Here is a 27,257-nt window from a genome sequence, read left to right as displayed (position 1 = left end):
ATGAGAATATTAGAAGAACCTGCAGGATCAGGTAAGGAGATTACAGATGCACTGAGATTTAGGAAGGGCATATATAAGAAATGGAAGAATGAGGAACTCATGAAGAGTAGCCAAGAGTAGTTTCAGGTAGAGAGTCAGGCAGGGCAAAGCTCAGGATGAACTCAGGCTTACAAGAGCGGTTAAAAATAATAAAAGTTTCTTTGGCTATGTTTGAAATGAGGAAGAACAAGTAAGTAATAGGTCATCTGTGTGGAGAAGGTGGCGAAATGCTCCTGGATGACAGAGAAGGTGGAACTGCACAACCCCTGCTTTGCCTCTGCTTTTCTCCAAAAGGAAAGCAATGCCCAACCTGGTGATAACAATAAATGATGTAAGGAGGGAGCTGTAGCCCAAGATGGGGAAAGAGGTGATAAGGAAACACCTAACCACTTTAAATGTATTCAAATCTCCAGGGCCTGATGAGTTAGCGGGTTCTAAAGGAGCTTGCAGATGTAATCGCAGAGCCTTTGTCTATAACCGAGAATTCTTGGAGAACAGGTGAGGTCCCTGCAAACCGGAGGCGGGCAAATGTCCCCTTTTTCAAAAAGGGGCGGGGAGAAGAAGAACCAAGTAACTACTGACTGGTGAGCTTGACATTGATACCAGGAAAGGTCCTAGAACAGATAATTAAAACAAGCAGTCTGTGAAAAGGATGCTGTGATTCCTAAGACCCAGCATGGGTTTCTCAGAAACAAGTCATGGCAGACAAATCTCATTTGTTTTGATAAGAGTTACAAGCTTGGTGTGGGCGTGGGTGGTGCTGTGGTCTAAACCACAGAGCCTAGGGCTTGCCGATCAGAAGGCGGTTTGAATCCCCGCGATGGGGTGAGCTCCTGTTCTTCGGTCACAGCTCCTGCCCACCTAGCAATTTGAAAGCACGTTAAGTGCAAATAGATAAATAGGTACCACTCCGGTGGGAAGGTAAATGGTGTTTCCGTGTGCTGCTCTGGTTTGCCAGAAGTGGCTTAGTCATGCTGGCCGCATGACCTGGAAGCTGTCTGCAGACAAAGCGCCAGCTCCCTCAGCCAGTAAAGCGAGATGAGCGCTGCAACCCCAGAATCGTCCATGTCTGGACACAATGGTCAGGGGTACCTTTACCTTTACAAGCTTGGTGTATCGGGAATGCTGTGGATGTAGTGCATTTTTATTTCAGTAAGACTTGACAAAAGTCCCCCAAAATATTCTTGCAGAGACGCTGGCAAAACGTGGGCTAGATGAGGTAACTTTTAGGTGGATTTGTAGCTGGTTGACTGACTGAGGCCAAAGTGTGCTCACTAATGGTTCCTCATCACTTGGAAGAAAGGGACAAGTGGGGTGCCACCACAGGGATCTGTCCTGGGCCTGTAGTAGTTCAGTGTCTTTATAAACTACTTGGGTGAAGGAATTGAAGGATGCTCATCCAGTTGTGCAGACACAAGAACCCTCTCCCCTGCTGCAGTTTCCAGCAACTGGTATTCAGAGGCATTGCTGCATCAGACTGGGGACGCAGAGCATAACCCTCCCCTGGATTTGTCCAATCCTCTTTAAAAACTATCTAAGTTGGTGGTCATCCCTTCCTCTTTTTCGGTAGGTTGGTTGGCATCGGTCTGTCGAGAGAGACAATGGAAAAGTGCACCTTCGAAGGTGAAGTCAAACTGTAGGAAGCTTTCTTGTCATCTGGGTAGCCCAGAACCTCCATTCACACTGTCCAGGCTTGTGCCCCAGGCTTCGATGCTGCTAATGCAGTGGTTTAACTTCACCCCTGGGAGGCACACTCCATTGTCTCTCAAGACAGATGGATGCAAATAGCTTTTCCCCCTCCCTGCCACTCATTGACAGCATCTTCAAGGGAGGAAGCTCTTCCAAATGATGTATGTCCAAATTTCAGCGATTTGCTTTGATTGGTTTTATTTTATGAATCCCAAAGCAGCTTTGCAACCAACCAATAATGGGAACAGAACAGAACAGAACAGAACAGGCTTCCTCAAACTCAGCCCGCCAGATGTTTTTGGCCTACAACTCCCATGATCCCTAGCTAGCAGGACCAGTGGTCAGGGATGATGGGAATTGTAGTCTCAAACCATCTAGAGGGCCGAGTGTGAGGAAGCCTGCAACAGAACATGACAAATACAGCATCAATCATATAATAATCAACAAATCATGAATAAAATAATTCCTATCTATAAAACACTATTAACAGTCCTAGGCTGCCGAAACAACAAGACCTCCCCTCTTGGCTGCGCTGATATAGTCCAAAGAAAAGCAGAACTATATGTTTGGCACCAGTTTAGCTGCACAAGTTGCCGGAAGGAGGCATACAAGGTGCTATCCAGCCAGTTTAGGGACTCCACTCTGGACTTGTGTAGGGTTTACTCCTTAGCCTTTTCTTCACCTGAAGATATCCTGCGAGGCAGCGAAGGTTTAGGATTAGCGCTTTCCTTCTCCTAGATAGGCTTCCTTCCCAGGTTGACAAGTGGTACACAAAGATCAGCTGTGGAAATAAGCTGGTGTTGGGAAATCCTTATGTAAGGGCTGGATGGGGCGAGGCCTTTGCAGCCAGCCTGCCCAGGAGATAATTCGAGCTGCATTAGGAAGACTGCAGTCAAGAGAGTTCAATTAATTACAGATGAGCAGTGACCACCATCTGTCACCACAGGAGATTGGAAGGGCAGCCAGGTTGGGACCTGCCCGAATGGACTCCACATTAAAACCAAAGTAAATAAACAAAAATCACCCCCTACCTGTCGAAACGAAAAGAATATGATTCATTATCTGGAAAGTCTTTAAAAAAATAATAATCCAGACCCATGTTTTAAACTAACAATAGGTTTTGAATCATAGAATCGTAGAGCTGGAAGGGATTGTTGCCAGTTGGTGTTGCCAGTACTGAGCTAGACAGAGTGAGGGTCTGACTTGGTATAAGGCAGCTTCCTATGTAAAAGGTAAAGGGATCCCTGACCATTAGGTCCAGTTGTGGCCAACTCTGGGGTTGCAGCGCTCATCTCGCTTTATTGGCCCAGGGAGCCAGTGTACAGCTGGAGTCATGTGGCCAGCATGACTAAGCGACTTCTGGCAAACCATAGCAGCGCACAGAAACGCCGTTTACCTTCCCGCCGGAGTGGTACCTATTTATCTTCTTGCACTTTGAGGTGCTGTCGCACTGCTAGGTTGGCAGGAGCAGGGACCGAGCAACAGGAGCTCACCCCATCGCAGGGATTTCAACCGCCGACCTTCTGATTGGCAAGCCCTAGGCTCTGTGGTTTAACCCACAGTGCCACCCGCGTCCTGTGCACAATTTACCAAAGCTGCAACACCCCACTATTTACCCCGCCTTGGCTTCTCCCACCCAGTGGAGGGGGGCGTTCTGTACACATGGCCCTGTAAGAAGAACCTGCCTGTGGCCCATCTATCCCAGCATCCTCTTCTCACAGTGGCCAACCAGATGCCCCAAAGAGAAGCCCTGCAAACAGCAAGAGATCTGAAAAGGATCCAGGGATCTAAGAAGACCCCAAGCTTACAGTGAGGCAACAGTGTGATGCAGCAGCAAATAAAGCAAATAAAGCTAATGCTATTCTAGGCTACATCCAAATCAAGTACCCAGATCGAGGGACGGAATAGTGCCACTATTATTCTGCCTTGGTGTGCGACTGAGATGATGAAGGGTCTGGAAACCAAGAGACATTGTTTAGGGAGTCAGTGATGTTCAGCTTTGAGAAGAGGAGACCAAGAGGTGACATGAGAGCCATCTTCAAATTCCTGAAGGGCTGTTATAGAGAAGATGGAGCCAGCTTGTTTTCTGCTGCTCCAGGGGGGAGGACCCAAACCAATGGATTGAAATGATAAGAAATGGGATTCCAACTAAACATTAGGAAGAACTTTCTGATAGAAGAAGAGCCATTAGACAGTGGAGAGGACACCCTCAGAAAGTGGTGGACTCTCTTTTGTTGGGGGGTTTAAAGCAGAAGTTGGATAGCCGTTTGCAAGGGATTCTTTAGTTGTGGTCTCTGCATTGCAGGAATTGGACTAGATGACCCTTGAGAGTCCCTTCCAGTTCTACAATTCTATGATTTCTTAGAGAGGAAGACTTCATAGTTGCTGGTGGCTCATTTTTGCAACCACCACTCATTTTTCTTCCAATAAATCTTAGTACCTATGGCTCTCCTTACCTTTCATTTCATCCATAGCTTCTGTTTAATTGCTTTAATCAAAGCTCTTTCTTTAGCTGGCTGCAGTTGTCATTAATACAACTGTATTCCTTTAGCGAGAAAAGGCTTTCAGAGCAGTTTGCAGAAAACTGAACAACAAACTTTCTGTTTAAGTAAAGGCTGGTTGGAGTGAGCGTGTTTCTTGAAACAAGCAAGTTCGTTGCATCCCTTAACCTTGACAGAAATAGCTGCAGCTAATCTGCCGACCTTAAGCTGCTCTGGAGTGAACAATTATGGGATCAGGAGTCCTACCTCTGGGCAACGTGCTCAAGGGCCCAGCGGTTCAGCTTACGGAGTTCTTCACATCAATGATGGGCTCACACTGGGAGGGCTGGCCAAGGAAACACTCTGAATAATGGTGGCTTAGGCAGAGGCAAGTGAGTCACCAACTGAGTCCGTCCTCTAGAGATCTCCATGTTTCCCCAAAACAGCATTGTAATTTACTGGGCATCACATTGCAGGGGGTTAGACTTGATGACCCTTGGGTGTAACTTCCAACTCTGTAGTTCTATGATTCTATATGTTCTTTATATTTCTGCTGGACTGCTAGTAATTGGAAAGCAAGGAAAACAGTTGTGTTAACTCCCCGTTCATTCATTCATTCATTCATTCGGCTGATGAACTGCAGGGCAACAGAAAAGGTGCTGAATGTGATAGATACACTAAGCCAGTGTTTCCCAACCACTGTTCCGCGGCACACTAGTGTGCCGCGAGATGTTGCCTAGTGTGCCGCGAGATGTTGCCTGGAGGGAGGCGGGCGAGTCAGGCGGCGAGAGGCGGGGCGGCGACGGCGAGGAGAGGCCGCCCAGCGCGGGGCTCTCGCCGTCTGCCTGCCTGGCTGCCTGCGAGCTCGGCGGGCAGCGCCTCCGTCCGCAGCACCCGCCTCGCGGCTCTCATTCCCTGCCCCTGCCAAAGCTCACCCAGCCAAGCCGCGCTCTCCTTCCTGCCTCGCTTTGCTGCCTCCTCCCCCCCCACCCCCAAAGCTTGGAGGTTCCCCGGCAAGGGGGAGGGGAAAAAATTGAAACTTACACTTTCGTGCGTCCCTCCCGGCGTGACGCTGCGCGCTGACGTCACGGGGCTGTAATGGTGGTGTGCCTCGAGATTTTTTTCATCAAACAAGTGTGCCTTTGCCCAAAAAAGGTTGGGAAACACTGCACTAAGCAATGTCTGTTTACATTTCTACCTTCTGCATTTGTGAGAACTCGATTATTAATGTGGCAGCACCCACACCTCGGAATTCCTTGCCTGCTAATACGGATGCATGCTGAAAACACTCTTGTATAGATGAGCCTACCCAGATCCTACTTATATTTACTTCTAAATCAACCTGCTGAATTCATTGATACTTCCTCCCAAGTAAGTGTCATAGGACTGCAGCCTAATAGCCTGATCCTCTTTATGTTTACTCAGAAGTAAATCCAATTGAGCTTAATGGGACATACCCAGTGCCGGATTTGTGTATAAGCTAAACAAGCTATAGCTTAGGGCCTCACTCTTTTGCTTGCCCCCCAACAAAATTTTTAAAAGTATTTCACTATTAATATACTTCTTCTTAATTGTATTTCAGTTCAACAATTACTTTGATAAGATACATTTTTTGTTATGTGCAAATGGCTTTAGATACTTATTAGGTTCATAAATTACCATATAGAATATATTCAACAACAAAAAACAACAGGGACAATTTGTTGTTGACAAAGGACAGCTGGACATATAAAGGGCCCCATTACCTTCAGTAGTTTAGGGCCTCATCAAACCTAAATCCGGCCCCGGACATACCACTAAGTACGTTGGCAAAAGGCTTCAGCCAAAGTCTTATTATTGTGTGTAAGAGCATTGTGTGATTCTGCATGATTATTTTAAGGAAATGCATCTTTGCATGCAAAACAATGCAGTCATTTTGTCTTCTCCCACCAGATGCTACATTCCATATGATTTTAGTGCATTTTTGTTGTTTTGTTGTTGCTTTCTTGTTTGTATGCAAAAATTCATCCCTTGTTAAAATTTATACATTTGAAATAAAAATAAAATAAACAGAATGAAGAAATAGATACCACTCCTGCATTTGTTTATTCCATTTCTACGCTGCCTTTTTTCTTCAAGGAGCTTGAAGTGGCATAAATAGTTCTCTCCACATTTCATCAAGTATGCAACGTAGGTGACTAGCCTCCAAGGTCACCCAAGTGAGCTTCACAGTTGTGTGGGGATTCAAACCATGATATCTTGCATGTCCTCGTCTGACACTCTAACTGCAGAATGACACTTGCTGATAGATCCTGCTTGCCATCTTGGTCCACCTAACTCAAAGTACCAAATGCAGAAGGTAAGGGCAGAAATTCTTCAAGAAGACAAGCCAGGGTGAAGGACAGGACCCCCTCCCACACACAGACAGAAGATGGAGTTGCCTGGGATCAGTCTCATTATGGATGGAAGCAGGCTGACCCCATTGACACACTGCACATTGATGCTCAGCTGCGCCGTGGCCTCAGAGATAATCCCACAGAGGCATGAAGGACACAAAACACAGAGATAAGAGACTTGGCAGGGTATATCCTCAGCAGAGTGGGTATTATTACTAGGAGCTAGAGCAGATACTTTTCAAGGAACCCATTTTCACTCTCCCCTCATTTCAAAAACATTGGCAAAACGTGAAGGCATCTGAGCAGCTTACGATGCATGAGTAGAAATACACTTTTCCATAAATGTTTTCAATATGTGTTTTTATGGTTTATTGCTTGTTGTTTGATGCCCTTTGGGAGGAAGAGCAGGATATAATAACAGAATGGTGGAATCATTGGATTGGCACGGATCCTAAGGGTCATCTTGTCCAATCCCTGCAATGCAGGGATCACAGCTTAGGAGTCCCTGACAGGTGGTCATCCAACCTCTGCTTAAAACAGAGATTGCCAACCTGGTCCCTACCGCCCACTAGTGGGTGTTTCAGGATTCTAGTTGGGCAGTAGGGGGTTCTATGGCACAAGCTGAATTCTCCTCCCATCGAGCACTGGTGGGCAGTAAGGAACTTTTACCATCAAGAAAGATGCATTAGTGGGTGGTAGCTATAAAAAAGTTGACTACCCCTGACTTAAAATCTCCAATGAAGGAGAGTCCACCACCTTCTGGGGGAATTTGTTCTACTCTTTAAATACTCTTGCCATCAGAAAGTTCTTCCTAATGTTTTGTCAGAATCTCCTTGTAATTTGAATCCTCCTCTCTGGAGTAGAAGAAAACAAGCTTCTGTGTCACAGGGGGGAAAAAATCCTTGAAGGGAATTCCTGTGGTTGAACACATTGCCCAACGCACCTAGACGTTTGGGGACATTCCTGCTGGAGTGGGCTCAACATGGGTCATAGTTTTTAGGATGCCCCCAATCTGCCACCTCAAATCTCTCCAAACACATGCTGCTGGTGCTGGCAGGTACTGCACTCGCGCTCCCTCCCTTTACAATGACTGGGGAGATCTGGGGCAGCCCCAGTTGGAGGCAGCAATGTTTCTGAATAGAAAGGGAGGGTGCTTTTGCCCTTGAATCCTGTTTCCCACAAGGGGCATCTGGTTGGCTACTTTGAGAACAAGATGATAGACTGGATGGGCCATTGGCCTGATCCCGCAAGGCTCTTCTTATATTCTTAATGACAAAGACCATTTAACCCACTAGAAAAAGTTTCTGCACTGAGTTTCTCAAAACCACAGCAATTTGGAAATCCACACAGAACTCTCTTGAAAAATGTATACAGAAAAGAAAGAAACATTATAACTTACTGTGGTTGGCATCCATCTGTCTCAGGAGACAAAGGAGGAATGCACCTTTGGGAGTGAAGTCAAACTGTTGGAAGGTTATGGCCTTATGTGGCTGTAGAAGCCAATACGGGAGCGACATGTTTTGTTTCATCTGGGGCCATAACTTTCCCCTTTTCTTTTCCCTATTTGGAATAAGGGAATTTCCCTTAAAAAAGGGGAAACGTTGACAGCTATGTCTGGGGCAGATGAAGGTGTCTGGTTTCACTGTTAGAGATGCACCATGATGTTTCTTCTCTCTGCACTCCTCCCAGTGGTATTTCCTTCTTTGGTCAATGCTGTGGATACAGGACCCAACTGTCTGTCTCCAGGACTTGTGGTTGTCTACAAGGAATTCCCACATGGCAGAGTTGATGTTGCCAGCCTTTGTGTCACATTTGCACATGATATTATGCAGCACAGAGTTACTCTGACAAGAGGCCCAATACCTGAAACCACTTCCCTATAGAGCACGCCCTTGGGGATCCTGTCATCTTCCATTCTGTGGACGTAGACCAAGCCAGTGTAGATGTCACTGAGACAGGAGTGCAAACATGCTAGGAATGTGGGCTTGGAAGGGCAAATAATTTTTTCAAACTCTGTCCAGTGTGGTGAAGTGGTTAAGAGCGGTAGACTCGTAATCCGGTGAACAGGGTTTGCATCTCCACTCCTCCATATGCAACTGCTGGGTGACCTTGGGCCAGTCATACTTCTTCGAAGTCTCTCAGCCCCACTCACCTCACAAAGTGTTTGTTGTGGGGGAGGAAGGGAAAGGAGAATATTAGCCTCTTTGAGACGCCTTTGGGTAGTGATAAAGCAGGATATCAAATCCAAACTCTTCGTCTTCTTCCTGCCATATGATGCCCAAAATGTTCCTGACGTAGCACATGTGGAAGGAGTTGAGGCATTGCTTCTGGCAGTTGTAAGCTGCCCATGACTCACTTCCATGAACCAGGGGGCTCAACACGCAAGTCTGGTAGACCTTATACAACAGGTGAAAGCGAAAAGATGAAATACAAAACTATAAAATAGGCACATAGAATGAATACAGTTTATTAATATTAATTATTATTAATTGTGATGCTTTTATATTCCACCTTTCCCCCCAAGGAGCTCAAAGTGACAAGTCCATTGTTCTCCCCCTTCACATTTAATCTCCACAATAACCCTAGGCTGGCCCCCATTGTCACACCCAATGAACTTTGTGTCCAAATGGGGATCCAAACCCTGTTCTGACATTCTAACCACTATGCTGCACTGTACAGTTACATATGAGAGGAAGCAACAAAATCCAAGCAAATATGATCAGTATTATCTGATTATTCCAGATTTGCCAGGCTTGTGACAAGGGTTGTCTTGAAAATGATGTTCGGCTGCATTATATGCCAAAAAGGAATGCCAAATCATATGAAAAGTGTCTGGAGGTTTTAGTCCTCACTGAAATCTCAAATTTTGTGTCATTTCCCCCCACCACAGCTCTGTTCTAGAGCAAGTGGTACCAAGTGTCCAGTGTAATATTTCCCATTGTTGCAATGGCTCTTTGAGGTACCCAGACGTCAGATAAGACCTGTTCTTTTGACACAGGCATCATAACTAATATTCGGTTACATTAATTTTGGACAACTATAGTTCAGGAATATTTATCATTCCCATCAATATTAAATCCCCCAAATCTTGCACACGTGTACGTCCCCACCATAAATTAGAATACCCACCAAGTTTATCGCATCCCCTCTGGCAATTAAGTGATATAGAAGAGAACATTTCGGACATTTTCAAAGAAGGGTGATGCCATCTGTATAGTAAGAACACCCACATCGATGGCTTGATCTCAGGCACCGTTGTGCCTGGCTAATCTTGGTGCTTGAGCCTGCTTCCTCAATCCCTGTAATCGTCTTCCCAAAGAAAACGTATTTATAGCCCACTCTGTTACTCAACCAGAGTCCCCTTAACTAATAGTCTAATAGGATTCTGGCCTCAAAAATAAGCACACACTTTACACCCCCAATGAATGGAGGAGGGACCACAATGGGGTTATAAAAAGCCCCGGTGCAATAGTCAGAAGCCTTCCAGGATTGGTGCAAAGAGGTGTGTGGACCTCGAGAGACTCTCCTGATTTCAGGTAAGGCATCTTGGATGGACCTTCTTTTTCTTTTACTCCAGTGACCAGCAGAGCTCAGAGGAATTTAGGGGGTGCCTCTCTCTGAGTAATAAAAGCTAAACTAGATGAATATATCTGGCACCAGAAATTTTTTTTTTAAAGTTTGATTGTTTCATTTTATAATGTCTATAAACAGAGAGAATAATTGTAACGATAGATGACAAATAAAAGATTAAATGATAAAAGTTGAGGAAGGTAAAGGACCCCTGGACAGTTAAGTCCAGTCAAAGGCGACCATGGGGTGCGGTGCTCATCTTGCTTTTCAGCTGGCATATAGGCACCAGAAGGTGATTGATTGATTCTTTGACTGATAGATAGATAAATAGATAAATAGATGATAGACAGAGGAAGATGATAGATGATAGATGATAGATAGATAGATAGATAGATAGATGATGATAGATATAGATAGATAGATAGATAGATAGATAGATAGATAGATAGATAGATAGATAGATGATTAATAGCTAGACTAGCTGACCAATAGACCAATAGATAGAAAGTGAGACAAATAGACAGATATACGAACAGGTGATAGATAGACTGACAAGATAGATACATAGAATGTCTGTCAAATATGTATAGACAAACAGACATGCCTAACAGACAGTAGAGATAGATGATAGATAATGATAGATGATGATAGATAGATAGATGATAGATGATAGATAGATAGATAGATAGATAGATAGATAGATAGATAGATGATAGATAGATGATAGATAGATGATAGATAGATAGATGATAGATAGATAGATGATAGATAGATAGATAGATGATAGATAGATAGATAGATAGATAGATGATATAGACTGACAGATAGATGATTGACTGGCAGACTGACAGACAGCCAGACAGCCAGACAGCCAGACAAAGGCTTATGAAAGTTTTTTTGTGAAAAGAAAATGAAAGTTCATTTGCACCTCCAAGTCGCTGACATACTTTGGTCTATATTAAAGTTAGAAATATTTTTTAAAATCATTATTACTTTAGAGTTTTAAGGTTGATAGTATCCAAGCCCCTTGTGAGAGGGTAGGACTGCCTTCTATAAAATAATGCTCACTACACCATCAATAACCGCACTGTAAGCTATTCGTTTTTTCAGAGTTCGGAATTTCAGCGCAGACTACATTGAAATGGTCAATGGCAATGCACAGCTGCTTTGCCAGTGTTGAGGGATGTCTTTGTTGTAGCTGCATAAATGGGCCCCTCGTTGTGACACCTGCTAGTAGGCTCCCAGCTTGTTAGGATTGACCTCCTTAAAGAGCTGGGCTCATCCCTGTTAATCTTGCAGAAACTCTACTGATTAAAGATATATACTTACTCTTTAATTCCCAGGTTAAAGTTGGGCACCTCAAATACAGACACAACAGTCCATGTGAAAAGGATCTCAGGGTCTTAGCAGACTACAAACTTAGCATGAGCCAACCATGTGATGTAACCGTGCTAATGCAGTTCAAGGCTACATCAGCAGAACATTCTACACTTTGGCAGGAATAACCAAATGCGCAGCCAAATGTTAAGGGGCACCCCATAGGAAGAGGTGAGTAAAGGATCTAGGGGTCTGAGTAGGCAGCAAGCTTAGCTTGAGGCAACAGTGTAGTGCAGCAGCAAAAAAAGCTAATGCCATTCTAGGCAGCATCAAGAAAAGTTGAGTGTCCAAATCAAGGGAAGTAATAGACCTACTTTGCCTTGGTCAGACCTCAAATGAAGACCTGTGTCCAGTTTTGGGCACCACAATTTAAGAAGGATATTGGCCAGCTAGAGGGTGTGCAAAGGAGGGTGACCAAGATGATCAAGGGTCTGGAAACCAAACCTTGTGAGGAACGGTGGAGGGAATTGAATATGTTTGGCCTGGAGAAGAGAAGACGGAGAGGAGATATGATACTCACCTTCAAATATCTGAAGGGCTTTCACATGGAAGATGGAGCAAGCTTGTTTCCTTTTGGTCCAGAGGGAAGGACCCAAACCAATGGCTTCGAAGGACAAGAAAAGTGATTCCGGCTAAAACTTAGGAAGAACTTTCTGGTGGTAAGAACTTTTCAACAGTGGAATAAACAACCTCTGAAGGTAGCAGACTCTTCTTCACTGGAGATTTTAAAGCAGAGGTTGGATGGCCATCTCTAAGGGATTATTGAGCTGTGATTCCTGCATTGCAGTGGGTTGAACTAGATGACCCTTGGGGTACCTTCCAACTCTACATTTCTATGATTCTATAACGTAGGACTCTGCGGACAGGGAAGCAGGATGCAAGTGGAGGAGGCAAATCCTTTTTTTTGTCCTGTGGCACTAAAAAGGCTAAGGGCAATCCTTCCTTTGCCATACAGCTAACTTAGCCTTTCGATTTCTTCCACAGTTCTGCTTCTGCTGCTTCTGCTACACTAATTGGATATGGCTGATGGGTCAAAGTAAGTCAACTTTTGCCTGCTAGATGTGAAAAGACCAAGCTCATTTGGGCTCATTTTCACCCCATCAGACTCACCTTGGACCCAGTAGGATGGTGGAGGGGGTGCCCAAACTTGGATCTCACCTATGTTTAGCTTTTCACCCAGGAGAAGATCGCAGGCTCAGTCCCTACCGGCATTTCCAGGTGGGGCTAGGAGAGACTACCCCCCCCCCCGAAGTCCTGAATTGCTCCTGCCAGTCAATGTAGACAACACTAAGGTACATGTAGTGATGGGTCTTACTCTCAGAAAGAAGGCAGCTTCTGATGTTGCTCTTTCAGTCAGGCCTTTTACACAGAGCCACGAGGACTGGAATCTTATGGCAATTTGAAGGAGAGGACTGTCTCTCAGTGGGAAAGAGAATCCCCAGGCAGGCCTAGGAAAATCCTTGGCCTGAAACTTCGGAGAGCCATTGCTGCCAATCAGTGCAGACAATACTGAACCACGTGGAGCAATAGTCTGAATCACTATAAGTCAGCTTCCCAGGGGCCCTTGCATGCAGAAGGCCTGAGGTTCAATCCCTGATGGCATCTCCAGGGAGGGTTGGGAGAGAGCCCTGCCTGAAACCCTGGAGAGGAGCTGCCGGTCAGTGTAGACAATAGTGAGCTAGATGGACCAATGGTGTAAGGCAACGCCCTATGTTCTTTTTCCAAACAAAAAAACAACAACCATTAATTAATTTATGCTATTCATCTTGAGCAGACATTTCTCAAGAAATCCCATGCAAACATACACACGCATACACACTCAGAGTATGTATTTCGGCAGCCTCCAAACAAAAGCACCCTATTGCACTTGCTCACATTCTTCTGGCCACAGAACCTTAGGGTTGCAAGGACTCCAGAGGGCCGTCTAGTCCAACCTCTGTTTGCTAGGTTTCATTTAAAATCAGGCAGACAAAAATGGTGTTGCAGGGGGTTGAGCTAGATGACCCCTTCGAACTCTATACTTCTAGGACTTCTAGAACTGTTGCTCTACCAAGGAAGTTGGTCTTCTGCTGTCTCCTTTCTGTTCATTAGCCTTAGCCTGAATATCTTGATTAGAGAAATAAATGCAGCACAATACTTAATGGAATACTTTATTTTTAAAAAATGGTTTGAGTTCATTCCCTTCCCTATACTTTTGTTGGCAGAGTGTACAAGAAGACCTGCCCCAATGGAAAGGTAAGACCACTGTGTAAATATTCTTGCATTGCAGGGGGTTGGGTCTTTTCCAACCAGGGGTGCCAACTTGAATAAAATATTGTGGGGGCCCAGGTGAGCCCCACGCCACCCTGCATAACCGATCACATGACACAGTGCCCACACATCATTTGAATGGGAATGCCCATCAACTTTGCGGGAGTCTGGCCCTCTCAAATATTTTATAGTGGGCGCTGACACCCCCATGGCCCCTAGGAATTGGCTCCTATGCTTCCAACTCTCTGATTCACTGATTCTGAAATAGATGTGCCATAAACAAATATTTGAGCTTTGGAAGTCTTGGTAGGGGCCCTCTTGGTAGCATCTCCACCCTCAGAGGCTGGGGGGGGGGGTGCCTTCTCTGTGTGGCCCCTGAGTCCCCCTCCCCCCAAGGGGTACATCAGGCATCTTCATTGCACAGCTTCTGGAGGATGCTAAAGACACACTTCTTTGCCGTTGGGGTGTATGTTTTTAGGACCTGCCTTATTTTGATGGTTGTAAGATGCCATAAGACTAAATTTGCTAGCTGATCAAACACTTTCCTCCTGCCCATCTAGCTATCCATCTACCTGGGGAAAAGAGATTTTGTGGACCATGTGGATTCTGTGGAACCCGTTGGTGAGTGGTTTTCTTTCTATCCCCTTCAGTCATCTGAATTTCAGCTGGAAAGATGGTGGTGGTTGCCTGTCTACCTCATGACTTGGGGGGCATTAAGCTCCAACTTGAGTACCCATCTGTCAGGGCTTTTTTTAGCTGTGATTCCTGCATTGCAGGCATGTACATGGCCCTTGGTTCCCTTCCCAATCTACAATTCTATTGCCTGTAGATCATAGAATTCTTGCCTTGTACAAGGTTGGGCTAAGGGATGCGGGTGGCGCTGTGGGTTAAACCACAGAGCCTAGGACTTGCCAATCTGAAGGTCAGTGGTTCGAATCCCCGCAACGGGTTGAGCGCCCGTTGCTCGGTCCCTGCTCCGGCCAACCTAGCAGTTCGAAAGCACGTCAAAGTGCAAGTAGATAAATAGGTCCTGCTCCGGCGGGAAGGTAAACGACGTTTCCGTGCGCTACTCTGGTTCGCCAGAAGCAGCTTAGTCATGCTGGCCACATGATCTAGAAGCTGTACGCCGGCTCCCTCGGCCAATAAAGCGAGATGAGTGCCGCAACCCCAGAGTCGGCCACGACTGGACCTAATGGTCAAGGGTCCCTTTACCTTTACCTTTACAAGGTTGGGCTAGACAACCCCTGGGGTCCCTTCCAACTCTATCTCTCCCTCCTTGTTGATCCAATTCTCTTTTACATGTATTTGCAGATGGGATTGTCTTGGTTGACCCAGAGTACCTGAAAGACCGGAAAGGTAATTTTCTCATTGTCTTGTTTTTCCAGTTTTATTTTATTGGGATGGAGACACAAATTTTGTAACAATTTTCATTGGAAACACATGAATATTTGGGAGAGACTTTATCCCAGAAATTGCTGGCTTAGTTCAAGGCATCTCTTCTCAGCTATGAAACCACCTCTTCTTCCCTCCCACGCTTATTGACTCTGGTGCTATTTAGAAGCTTAAAGTGGGCAAAGTGATACAAATATCAGGCTTGTTGTCTGCTGCTTCAGTAGGGAGGACCCAAATCAATAGCTTCAAGTGCCAGGAAAGGAGATTCCAACTAAACATCAGGAAAAGTTTTCTGACAGTAAGAGCCATTTGACAGTGGAATAGACTCCCCTGTATGGTGGTGGACTCTCCCTTTATTGGAGGTTTTAAACTGAGGTTGGATGCCCATTGGAGACCAGAGATTCTTGTAGCTCTGATTCCTGCATTGCATGAGGTTGGACTAGATGACTCTCGGGGTTCCTTCCAACTCTACAATTCTGCGGTTCTTCCTCTGTTAGATTGTATGGTTAATCTTCAAACGAAAACACACACACACACACAGCACATTAGACCGGCTCCTGTACAAATCCTGTTCTAGATTTAATTTACAATCTGAATTCAGAAACTTTCTCTAAACTAACCATCATCTCTCTTCCCCCCGCCACTGCTGTCCTTTCTCAACTCCCATCTCCCCATTCTTCCTTCTCTTTTCCTCTCCCCATCCTGCTGCCCCCTCCTCCACAGTGTACGTGACACTGACCTGTGCATTCCGCTATGGCCGCGACGACCTGGATGTTATTGGGCTCACCTTCCGGAAGGACATCTATGTCCTCACTGCCCAGATGTACCCTCCTGTGCCTGACCAGGCCCCCAAGACGCTTACTCCTTTGCAGGAAAAGCTGATGAAAAAGCTGGGGGAACATGCTTACCCCTTCACCTTTGAGGTACACTTTTGACGCATCTTCCTCTTCCCTGTGCAAGACCCCCATCTTTTCCCCCTCAATGGAGTCATTGTTTTTATATCCTAAAAACATGATTATATGTATACATAAATACATAAGTAGAGCACTGCTGGATCAGGCCAAAAGGGGCCCACCTGGGCTAGCAACCTGTTTTTACATTGGCCTCTTTTGGGAAACCAGCACTGCCTCTTAGGCTAACAAACCTCACCTCACAGGGTTGTTGTGAGAAAGGCGGAGAACCATATATGCCAACATGGGTTCCTTGGGAGGAAAGGTGAATGTGGGAAGAGCCCTGTTGGGTCAGGCCAGGGGCCCACCTAGACTCCAGCCTCCTCTTCTCACAGTGGCCAACCAGGTGCCCCAAAGGGAAACCTGCAGGCAGGATCCAAGCACAAGAGCCCTCTCCCCTCCTAGGGTTTCCAGCAACTGGCATTCAGAAGCATTGCTGCCTCCAACTGTGGTGGCAGAGCAGAGCCATTGTGGCTAATTGCCATCAATAGCCCTCCATGAATTTATCTGATCCAGGTTGGTGGCCATCGCTGTCACCTGCAGGAGGAAAATCCTTCCTTTAATCTGTCCTGAAACTTCCAACATTCAGCTTCATTGGATGCTCACGACTTCTAGCATTATGAGAGAGGGAGAAGAACTTTTCTCCAACCACTTTCTCCATGTCATGTACCAGTTTATAAACTTCAATTATGTCCCCTCTTACTTGCCTTTTCTCCAAACTGAAAGGTCCCAAACGCTGAAACCTTCCCTCATAGTCAGCTGGGTTACCCTTGGTCAGCTGAGTTACCCTCTTTTGCACCTTTTTCAACTCTACAACCTCCTTTTTGAGGAGAGGCAACCAGGGTTGTACACAGTATATTCCAAATGTGGAATATTCCAAATGTGGACTGTAATCCTTATACTGCCTCCTGCCCTGGCCAGCCCAACAAGTCATTTGGGACAAGCAGCTCCAGAAGAAAAACTGCTTTTTAGAAAAGCGTAGGCATTAAAAGGGAATAAAATATTATTTTTTTCCTCTCTAGATGGCAACCAACCTCCCCTGTTCTGTCACTCTCCAGCCAGGACCAGATGATGCTGGAAAGGTGAGCTGTATGTGAAAGCATCCAAGAAACCTGGAAAGCAAATGGAAATTAAAGCATATCTTAATTTAGCTGTGATACCTGCACTTCAGGGGGTTGGACTAGATGACCCTCAGGGATCCCTTCCAATTGTACGATCCTATGGTTCTATGAACCCTTTTCTATGATCCCCAATGGGATGGCTTTCTGTCCTCAAAACCATGAGCCTTTTAAAGCACTTCAGGACTTGGTTGTGTTTGTATCAAGAATTGCAATTAGTAGTTCAAAGGCATGACCCACCCTTAATCTCTAACCCACTTTCTTCTGCATTTTCCTCAGTCTTGTGGGGTCGACTTTGAAGTCAAAGGATTCTGTGCTGAAAACCTGGAGGAGAAAATTCACAAGAGGTAACCCCAGCATAAGTTTCAACAGTTACTCATTTATTCAAAGCATTTTTAGTTTGCTCTTCAGCTGAAAATAAACGATGCAAAGAACAGAATGACTGGCTGGAGGGCCATTTAGCTGGGGATTCCTGCATTGTTTGGTGTCCCTTCAAACATTGCAGTTCTATGATTCTAGGAAAAGGCTCTGAGATCCACTTATGTAAAACCAACAAGGAAAATATGACAGTTTGCAATCTATTATTGTAATCTATTATTATTATTCACTGCATTTATATCCCAACTTTTTCTCCAAGGAGCTCAAGGTTGCGTCCATAGTTCTCCTCCCCGCCCCTCCCCATTTTTTGCTCACAACAACCCTATGAGGTAGATGAAGCTGAAAGACAGTGGCTGACTCCCAAGGTCACCCAGTGAGCTTCCTGGCCAAGTGGTGGGGATTTGAACCTGGCTCTCCCAGGTCCTTATCTGACACACTAACCACTCCACCACGCTGATTCTCTAGCAATATAGATTACATATATTTATACGTTTTACGGGTAGCGCTGTGGGTTAAACCACAGAGCCTAGGACTTGCCAATCAGAAGGTCGGCAGTTTGAAACCCCACGACGGGTTGAGCTCCCGTTGCTCAGTCCCTGCTCCTGTCAACCTAGCAGTTCGAAAGCACGTCAAAGTGCAGGTAGATAAATAGGTACCACTCCGGCGGGAAGGTAAACGGCGTTTCTGTGCGCTGCTATGGTTTGCCAGAAGCAGCTCAGTCATGCTGGCCACATGACCCGGAAGCTGTACACCGGCTCCCTCAGCCAGTAAAGCGAGATGAGCACCGCAGGCCCAGAGCCACCCACAGCTGGACCTAATGGTGAGGGGTTGACCAGATGCCCTAACCCTAACCCTTTACCTTTACCTTTTACATATGTTAGGAACCCTTGCTGGAAGCTACAGGAAGGGAGAATTGCTCTTGCGCTTGGATCCTGTTTGGAGGCTTCCCATTGGGGCATCTGGTCAACCCCTGTGAAGACAGAATACTGGGCCCCTTTTGGCCTGATCTTTGGCCTCTTTCTAATTTCTACTGAACTTGGAGGGAGGATTTCTGGAATTGATGAAAGCACCTGCCTCCCACTGGCTTATTCTTGGAAGAGCTGGATGCAATTTCTGCATTGCAGAGAGTTGGCTTAGATGACCCTTGGAGTCTCTTCCAGCTCTGCAGTTCTACGGAAGAGGTAAATGCCTCTCTCAATAACACACATCTTCTCTGTGCAGAAATTCGGTGAGGCTGGTGATTCGGAAGGTCCAGTTTGCACCTGCCCAGACAGGCCCAGCCCCAAAGTCGGAGACGACCAGGCAGTTCATGATGTCGGATAAGCCTTTGCACCTGGAGGCCTCTCTGGATAAGGAGGTGAGTGTTGCGTGTTAGCTTTTTGAGGCATTCTCTCCCCTTCACCAAGTCTCTCTGCTCCGGAGGGCCCCACGCTTAGTGAGACATTATTGACCCTCTAAGTGAGCCAAAAATGTGAAGCAGCAGCAAAAACAAAACAAAACAAAACCTAATGCAGTTCTAAGCTGCATCAACAGAAATCTAAACCAAGGAACCAAGGGAAGTCATAGTACCTTCCACTTCTACAAGTCCATTGCTTAACCACACCTTGATTTGCAGTCAGTTCATTTGGCCAAACATGTGGCCTTTCTGATCAATTTCGTCATTTATTTATTTATATTAAAAAAATTATACACCTCTGGGATTTTTTTTAAGAACAACAACAACAACAACACACCCTTCAGAGCAGTTCATGAAAAAGATAAAACAATAAATCTTAATCAGTAAAAGCAACTCTGTAAAACATTCAGAAGATAAAACCAGCAATTAAGTAAAAACAGATTAAAGCAGACATCAACATTCTAAACATGTGGACAGGCTTGCCTAAGCAAAACAGTTTTTAGCAGGTGCTGAAAAGGGTACAGTGAAGGATGCTTTCATGATGTCAATAGGCAGGAAGTTCCAGAGTTAAAGTGCTGCCACACTAAAAGACCAATGTCTTAGAAATGAAGAACAGGGATTAGGTGGCAACTCTAACAGTGCCAATTATGCAGACAGAAGCAGTTGAGTGGGCATCTACATGTGGTAAAGCAGGCATCCCCAACCTTTGGCCCTCCAGATGTTTTGGACTACAATTCCCATCATCTCTGACCACCGGTCCTGTTACCTAGGGATCATGGGAGTTGTAGGCCAAAACATCTGGAGGGCCACAGGTTGGGGATGCCTGAGGTAAAGTGATATTGCAGGTAAACTGGTTCCATGCTGTTAAGGGCTTTGCACATTAACAGCAACACCTTGAACTTGGCCCCATAGCAAATGAGCAGCCAGTGCAGATCTCTGAGCACAGGGGTTATATTCTGACAAGGCCTTGCTCTCATAAGCAATTGTATTGCATCATTCTGCAATTACTTTAGCAGTAATCCAGTCACTGCAAGATATAGTACGCGAAATGGCTCAGGAGATGGTTGCAGAAATAGTTGTGAGTCCAGGAAAAGATTGGGATTTCCTTCCCTTCTTTTTCTCCATCTTCAGCAACAACCCCCTGTCCTTTCAGATTTATTACCATGGAGATCCAATTGGCGTTAATGTCAACATTAACAACACCACCAACAAGATTGTGAAGAAGATCAAAATAACAGGTAAGGGCACCCATAGAACCTTGCTTTGCAGGGGGTTGGAAGGGTCACCTTCCAACTCTACAATTCTATGATTCTATGTTATCACCTCAATAATTTCTTTCTCTCTCTCTGTTTAGTTGAGCAAGTCACAGATGTGGTTCTATATTCGCTGGACAAATACACCAAGGCTGTCTGTTCAGAGGAGTTCATGTAAGCACACAGATCTCTAACCAGACCAGTGTGTCTTTGCACAGATATCTTCAACTTGTGCAAGGTCTTGGGTCTTCGTGAGAAAAATCTGGATCAGCGCCCCCCCCCCCCAAAAAAAAAAACTGATAATGAGGCACAGAGGAAGTCAGTCTCTTCTTTTGTTTTAATTCTGCCCCAGGACCATTTTCACACCCATTGTGAAAATGCTAACTTCTCTCAGAAATGTCTGAGGAATTCAACTTTTCCTATGTTTAATTTGTGTAGTTACACATGGACATGAGTCTAACACTTCACTCCACATAATGACGTTTCTTTTCACTAGAGAGAGGGTGGGGTGGGAAGACAGATGAGCCTACCTTGCAAGAGGGTTGTACTACAGCTGTGTGCAAAATGAGCTCTTGAAATTCTCCACCCTAATTATTATTATTTTTGTGGGGTGGGTGGGGGGAGAGAAAAATTCTTCTACAACTTCTTGGGGATGGGTCTCCTTGTTCAGAATGTGAAATGGAAGAACACGCCAATTTCAATTTTTCCCAACTCTCATTTTTTCAATCTGAAATCTGACTTTCTGTATTTAAATACAGTGGTACCTCGGTTTAAGAACAGTCCTGTTTACGAACAAGTCAGTTTACGAACTCCACAAAACCGAAAGTAGTGTCGCAGTTTGCAAACTTTACCTCAGTCTAAGAATGGAATCCGAATGGTGGAAGGGCACTGGCGGCGGGAGGCCTCATTAGGGAAAGCGTGCCTCTGTTTAAGAACGGATTCAGATTAAGAACGGACTTGCGGAACGGATTAAGTTCGTAAACCAAGGTACCACTGTAACAACAAAAAATCCTTAGATGTGATTCCTCCATTCCTGCATTTTCAGGGGTTGGAGTAGATGAGCCTTAGGGATCCTTTCCAACTCTACAGTTCTATGATTCCATGATTCTAAGATTCTTGAGGTGTGTGGTTTTAAATTGAGGCAAGGTGGGCTCCTTTAACCTCCTCCATTGCTGTCCTTCTGCAGGGAGAACGTGGCTGCCAACTCCACCTTCTCCAAAAAATACAGCATTACCCCCAGCTTGAACAACAACCGGGAGAAGCGGGGTCTGGCCCTGGATGGGAAGCTCAAGCATGAGGACACCAACCTGGCCTCCACCACCGTGTAAGTCTGAACCCTGAGGAGCATACTGGAGGCCAGAGAGGGGCAGGGAATTGAGAGGGAAACTGATTCCTTCTCTGTGTTGCCCATTCTCCGGAGTGTGAGGTTGTCACCAACCTTTTGGGGCCCAGAGAAACACTTGTGTGGTGGTTAGAGTGCCTGACAAGGGTCTGGGAAAGACCAGAGTTCAAATCCTCACTTGGCCATGCAGCGCACTGGGCGTCCTTAGGGGCAGTCACTGCCTCTAAGCCCAGCTTACTTCACAGGGTTGTTGGAGGGGGAATTAAATGAAAATGGGGAGAACTATGGCTGCCACCTTGAGTTCCTTAGAGAAAAAGGCAGAATAGAAATGCAACAGATAAATAAATAAATAAATACAAAATATTGGTCAAAAAAGGCTTCTTCCAAGCCACATTTTAGCAGACAGAGGGGCAGGGCCCTGAGAGCACCTTGAAAGGCCTCTGCAGATGCACCCATGGGTGCCACATTGACAAACCATGCTCTTGACGACCACCAACCTGGGCGGCTTCAAAAGAGGAGTGTACAGATTCATGGGAAAAGGGCTACTGATGTTACTAGCCACAATGGCTATGTTCTACCTCTATACAGTGGTACCTCGGGATGCGAACGGGATCCATTCCAGAGCCCCGTTCGCATCCTGAACGGAACATAAGACACGACGGCGCATCTGCACGTGCCGCGTTTTGCCGCTTCTGTACATGCGTGTGACATCATTTTGAGCGTCTGCGCATGAGCATGTGCGCGCTCCGTTACTTCTGGGTTGCCACAGAGCGCAACCCGAAAGCGCTCAACCTGAAGCACATTCAACTCAAGGTATGACTGTAGTTGGAGGAATAAATTTTTCTGGATTTGAGTTGCGGGAAGCCACAGGAGGGGGGAGTTGCTCTTGTGCCCGGATCCTGCTTGTGGGTTTCCCATAGTAGGCATCTGTTCCCCACTGTGAGACGATGATGCTGATGCTGGAATAGATGGGCCACTGGCCTGATCCTCCAGGCTCTTCTTATGTTCTGATATTCTTGTCTATGGTGACTCCTGTTTGAATGTCTCCTGTTTTTTCTCCCTTAGTCTGAGACCCGGGATGGACAAGGAGGTTCTCGGGATCCTGGTTTCCTACACAGTGAAAGTCAACCTGATGGTATCCAGAGGAGGGTGAGGATGTTTTCTATGGGAGGAACTATCATTTCTGGGTTATGTTGCCTTGTTATTCTGTCCTGCTCAGTCTTGGCCTAGCCTGGTCAGGGTGAATTTTTTTTGGAAATTATTTGATTTCCTCTCTCCCTTTGGGAATGTTGCATTTCTGAAGAGATATGAGGATGCACCCTATAAAGGACACATTTTATTGGCTCAGCCCTGTAAGAAAAGGCTGCAGCATTGGGGGCTTACTAGTTTATAGATAATGTGAGTGAGAGGCAATATGATGTAAGTTTATAGAAATATGTCTAGCATGGAGAAAGCAGAGAGAGAAAGGTTTTTGTCCTTCTCTCAAAGCACCAGAACTCGTGGACATCCAGTGAAGGTAAATGCTGCAAGATTCAGGACAAACAAAATAAAGTTATTCTTAGTTAAACTCCCACAGGAGGCAATGCTGGCCACCAACTTGGATGGCTTTAAAAGAGGATTAGACAAATTCATGAGGGGAAGAAAAGGGCTATTGATGGCTACTGGTCATAATGGCTATGCTCTTCCTCCACAGCTGGAAACAGCAATGCAGTGGCAAATCTTAGGGTCTCAAATTTCAGCAGCGCCCTGTACAACGCCAAAATTCAGTACCCCTCCCCTTCTCACACTCCATTATAAATAATAGGTGTGGGACCCCTGAGGCTCTGCGCCCAGTGCAACCTAACCAGTCACACTCCCTTAAATTTGCCTCTGCAGCAATGCTTCTGAATGTGAGTTGCTGGAAACCACAGGAGGAAAGAAGGCCCTTGTGTTCAGATCCTGTTTGCAGGTTGCTCATTTGGGCATCCGGTTGATCACTGCGAGAAGAGGATGCTCTTCTGTGTCTCTTGAAGTCTATATAGGTCCAAACGATAGGTCCAGGCTCTGCCTTTGGTCTGTGAGTTGACATGAAGCCCTAAGTGGTGGAAAACTGGAAGCCCAAGGGACTCCCAACAGACCCTCTGAATTGGCCTGGGTGCACTCACACTGGGACAGGAGGGATAGCCTTCCCAATGAATGTTTCTACCTTTGTGCAGTCCTCCACCTTGAATCTCCTCTTCTCTTTGCAGCATCCTGGGAGATCTCACATCAAGGTAAGCCCCAATTTACTGACCATCGGCATCACCTCATCTGTGTGCCACTTTTCCACACTGCACTCAAAGCATCTTACAGCATACAAAACGAACAACAATAATTATAACGATTTGAGGGAGGGAAACGTATTATGAACAATTAGAAATAATCACAGTGTGAACAAATAGCTGTGATTCCTGCACTGCCGGGCATTGCACTGAATGTCCTTGGATGCCCCTAGAATTCTCTGATTCCAAGCTTCTGTTTGCTCTCTGAGGCGTCTCCCATTCAGCCCTCTCTCCTCATCTCTTTTTCAGCGATGTTGGTGTGGAGATGCCTGTGGTCCTGATGCATCCCAAACCTGACGACTGTGAGTAAAAGGCTTTGTGCAGGAGATTTGTGGGAGATATAAAACCATCCCCATGGCTTTGTCGCCATTCAGAAAGACTTCTCTAAGAGTCTTTCTGAATGGAAGCACTAAGGACCTATTCCCTGACCTTCCTCCTTCTCCCTAGAACTCTCTTAGGCAGGCTGTGTACACATGACCATCTTGAAACACAGCTGGGTTGTCCTTTTTCTTAATCCAGATTGAAGGTGGCTTTGGAGGCAACTGCATTAAAATGCACTATTTTTTATGAAACCACTGGATGGCTAATGTTGCGTGTGAACATTTGGGGTCCCTTCCAACTCTACAGTTCTATGATTCCCAGCCCAGCACACTGGTTGCTGAGTAAATGGAAGTGTGCGCACAGCCACACATTTTGCACCCATTTCTATTCAGGTTCTTTAGGAACAATAATCATAATAATCAACGTGACTAATCAGTGTACACCTCTCTTTTTTTCTTCCCTCCCTCTGATGTGTGAATCGTCAACAGCTACACCAAGGTAAGGAAAAATTAAACATTCCAGGGAGTGCCTGTTCAAGAGATATATGTGTGCCTGCAGTTCTTTACTACCGCTTAAATGTATTTTGGCTGTGATTTCTGCATTGCAGTGGGTTGGAATAGATGATCCTTGGGGGCCCCTTCCAATGCCATGATTCTATTATTCTACCACTGGCATGAATAGTTGCTTTCTCCTTCTGCATGCATTGAACCTCAACTGCCTGCACAAACTGCATTTCACTGCCACTGGACTGTTCACTGTAAATTTGATGTCTCTGAAGATGCCCCAAGACACTTTCTTAGGCTTTGCATGTGGAGGATCTGGAAACTGACGGTTTGCCTTTTCCTTCTTTCCCCTCCCTCCTCTACCCTGCAAACGGCTCATCCTGGATATCTGCACTTACGTGTTCTGCTCTTCCAAGGAGGTAACTAGCTATTATTCTTTACTTTTTTGTGGGGTCACTTAAAGACAGATCCACCTGAAATGTCACCTTCTTCCCTAAAGACCCTCTTGGGTGCTGAAATCGGCAGAGGGGGCCTTCTTGATAGTCCCCTCCTCCATCAGAGATGGGGGAGTGGTCTGTCAGGTGGAGGGCCTTCTCTGTGGCAGCCCCTAAGTGAGGAACTCCCTCCCTGCAGAGGCGCATCTGGCATCTTAATTGCACAGTTTCCAGAGGATGCTAGAGATGCACCTCTTTGCCTTAGCTCTTGACACTCAAGCTGCATATTTTTAGGACACTCCTTATATTGTTATTGGCAGTTGCTTTAAACACTTTTCAATGATGTGTTTGATTTTAGGATCTTAGGGTAAAGGATGGGCAATAAAATAAAAATATCTATCATTTATTATCAATATTAATTAATATTCTTAACAATAGTATTTTATTTATATTACTAAATACAATAATATATTATTAATAATATATAATAAAGTAATATAAATTAATAACAACAGCAATAGCATCCAGGAAGCTGATTGAGAGAGCCTCTGGGGAACATTAGATGGGGGCTGAGGACCATAGTTGGAATAACAGATCACCACAATTGCAGGGGGTGGGGTGGACTAGATGGCCCTTGGAGGTACCTTCCAAGCTACAATTCTATGTCCTCAAAGGCAATGGGGGTGGGGAGACAAGGGCACCAACCTCTGTTCCCATTGGAAGCTTCACCTTTTTCTGGAGACAGCAATGCTTCTGCATCTCAGTTGTTGGAAGCTATGGGGGTGGCATGGGGTGGGTGGGGGGTGTGCTCAGATCCTGCTTAGTGGTTTCCACCAAAGAGTTATCTGGTTGGCTACTTTGAGAACAGGTTGACTGGACTAAGATGGGTCATTGGCCTGATTCAGGAAGGCTCTTTCTACATTGTTTCATTCTCTCATTTCTTCCAGTGAGGAAGATATTGTGATCGAGGAATTTGCTCGCCAAAAGCTCAAAGGGGAGAAGGACGACGAGGAAGAGAAGGAAGAAGAAGACAAAGAGAGCTAAGGGCACGACCCACCAGACCAGTGCAAGAAACCTTAGACAGCCTTCCCATGTGTCTTCCCCACCATCCCCGCAGAAACATGTTTTCTCTCTAGAGTACGTATTGCATTTGTGATGTGGTAGTTTTTGCTGAGCTTGCTGCTCTCACCTTTCAAAACAAAACCCCCAAACTGCTATGGCACTGAGTCCTCAGTCTTGCTGCTCACCCACACTTTCATTTGACCTGCGTTTTGATCATGTCGTGTACTTGAAATCCTTCTTTATGCAGGGCATCGTTAACCTGTGGAACTCTCTTCCACAGAAGGCAGTGATAGCCACTAACTTGGATGGCTTCAAGAGAGGATTAAACAAATTCATTGGGGGAGAATATGGCTGTTGATAGCTACTAGCCATGAAGACTATGCTCTGCCTCCACAGCTGGAGGCAGATATGGTTCTGAATACCAGTTGCTGGAAACCACAGGGCTCTTGTGCTTGGATCCTGCTTGCTGCTTTCCCATTGGGGAATCTGGTTGGCCACTGTGAGGATAGGATACTGGACTAGGTGGGCCATTGGCCTGATCTAGCAGGATCTTCTGATGTTCTTCTGATGATATCATGTACCAGTTTATTCTCTCAGATCCAAGAGCTTTTTTCATCATTCTGGGCCTTACAAAACCCCACGCTGACCTGCTGAACCAGATCTTCTGTAGACAAGCTGGAGAGAGGCTTTGCTTAATTCAGCGACCATTGGGTTTTTGCAAGGCCCAGACTAACTAGAAAAGCTCTCAGACCCAATAATTAACTTTTGCACAATTAAAGGATTCCTACATTGCATGGCTTTGGAGTAGATGACTCCTGGAGGTCCCTTTTAGCTCTACAATTCTCCTATGATTCTACAATCAGAATGCAGGTCAAATGAAAGTGTGGCCAAGCCCTCAGACTGCCCTTGAAGGATGGAGGTTCCCGGTTTACCCATTGCAACTATTTGTTCTCTTTGTTTGTTTTTTTAAAACAATCAAGCAGTGTATACATTTTGTGAAATTAAAATAAACACATAAATAAATAAGC

The 27,257-nt window shown here is 45.5% G+C and overlaps 1 protein-coding gene across 2 annotated transcripts; it reads left to right on the top strand.

Moving 5' to 3' along the window:
• Positions 1-38: 38 nt before the first annotated feature.
• On the top strand, positions 39-27,257 carry ARR3 (arrestin 3). 2 transcript variants are annotated; one of them, XM_081178838.1, is made up of 16 exons: positions 9,504-10,119; positions 12,515-12,566; positions 13,735-13,765; positions 14,341-14,401; positions 15,092-15,136; positions 15,896-16,095; positions 17,145-17,204; positions 17,520-17,587; positions 18,840-18,975; positions 20,168-20,252; positions 20,369-20,441; positions 21,454-21,591; positions 22,675-22,758; positions 23,838-23,861; positions 24,159-24,215; positions 26,115-27,257. In XM_081178838.1, exons 2-16 carry the CDS (start codon positions 12,550-12,552, stop codon positions 26,209-26,211), a joined length of 1,176 nt encoding a protein of 391 aa, XP_081034964.1. In that variant the 5' UTR covers positions 9,504-10,119; positions 12,515-12,549; the 3' UTR covers positions 26,212-27,257. The 2 variants fall into 2 exon arrangements, with proteins under 2 accessions (XP_081034963.1, XP_081034964.1); XM_081178837.1 differs by lacking the exons at positions 9,504-10,119; positions 12,515-12,566; positions 26,115-27,257 and adding an exon at positions 39-537 and having other exon boundaries at positions 24,159-24,710.

This window comes from Podarcis bocagei (assembly GCF_964188305.1).
Source record: "Podarcis bocagei genome assembly, chromosome: Z".
NCBI classification, from domain to species: Eukaryota; Metazoa; Chordata; class Lepidosauria; order Squamata; family Lacertidae; genus Podarcis; species Podarcis bocagei.
Note: the sequence above shows the minus strand (reverse complement) of the source record. Positions and strands in the feature narration are given on the sequence as shown.

Coding starts and splice junctions, on each gene's coding strand:
- ARR3 (XM_081178837.1), top strand. CDS start 395: ATGGGGAAAGAGGTGATAAGGAAACACCTAACCACTTTAAATGTATTC. Junction 17,205..17,519: donor GACCAGATGATGCTGGAAAG/GTGAGCTGTATG, acceptor CATTTTCCTCAG/TCTTGTGGGGTCGACTTTGA. Junction 20,253..20,368: donor GAAGAAGATCAAAATAACAG/GTAAGGGCACCC, acceptor CTCTCTGTTTAG/TTGAGCAAGTCACAGATGTG.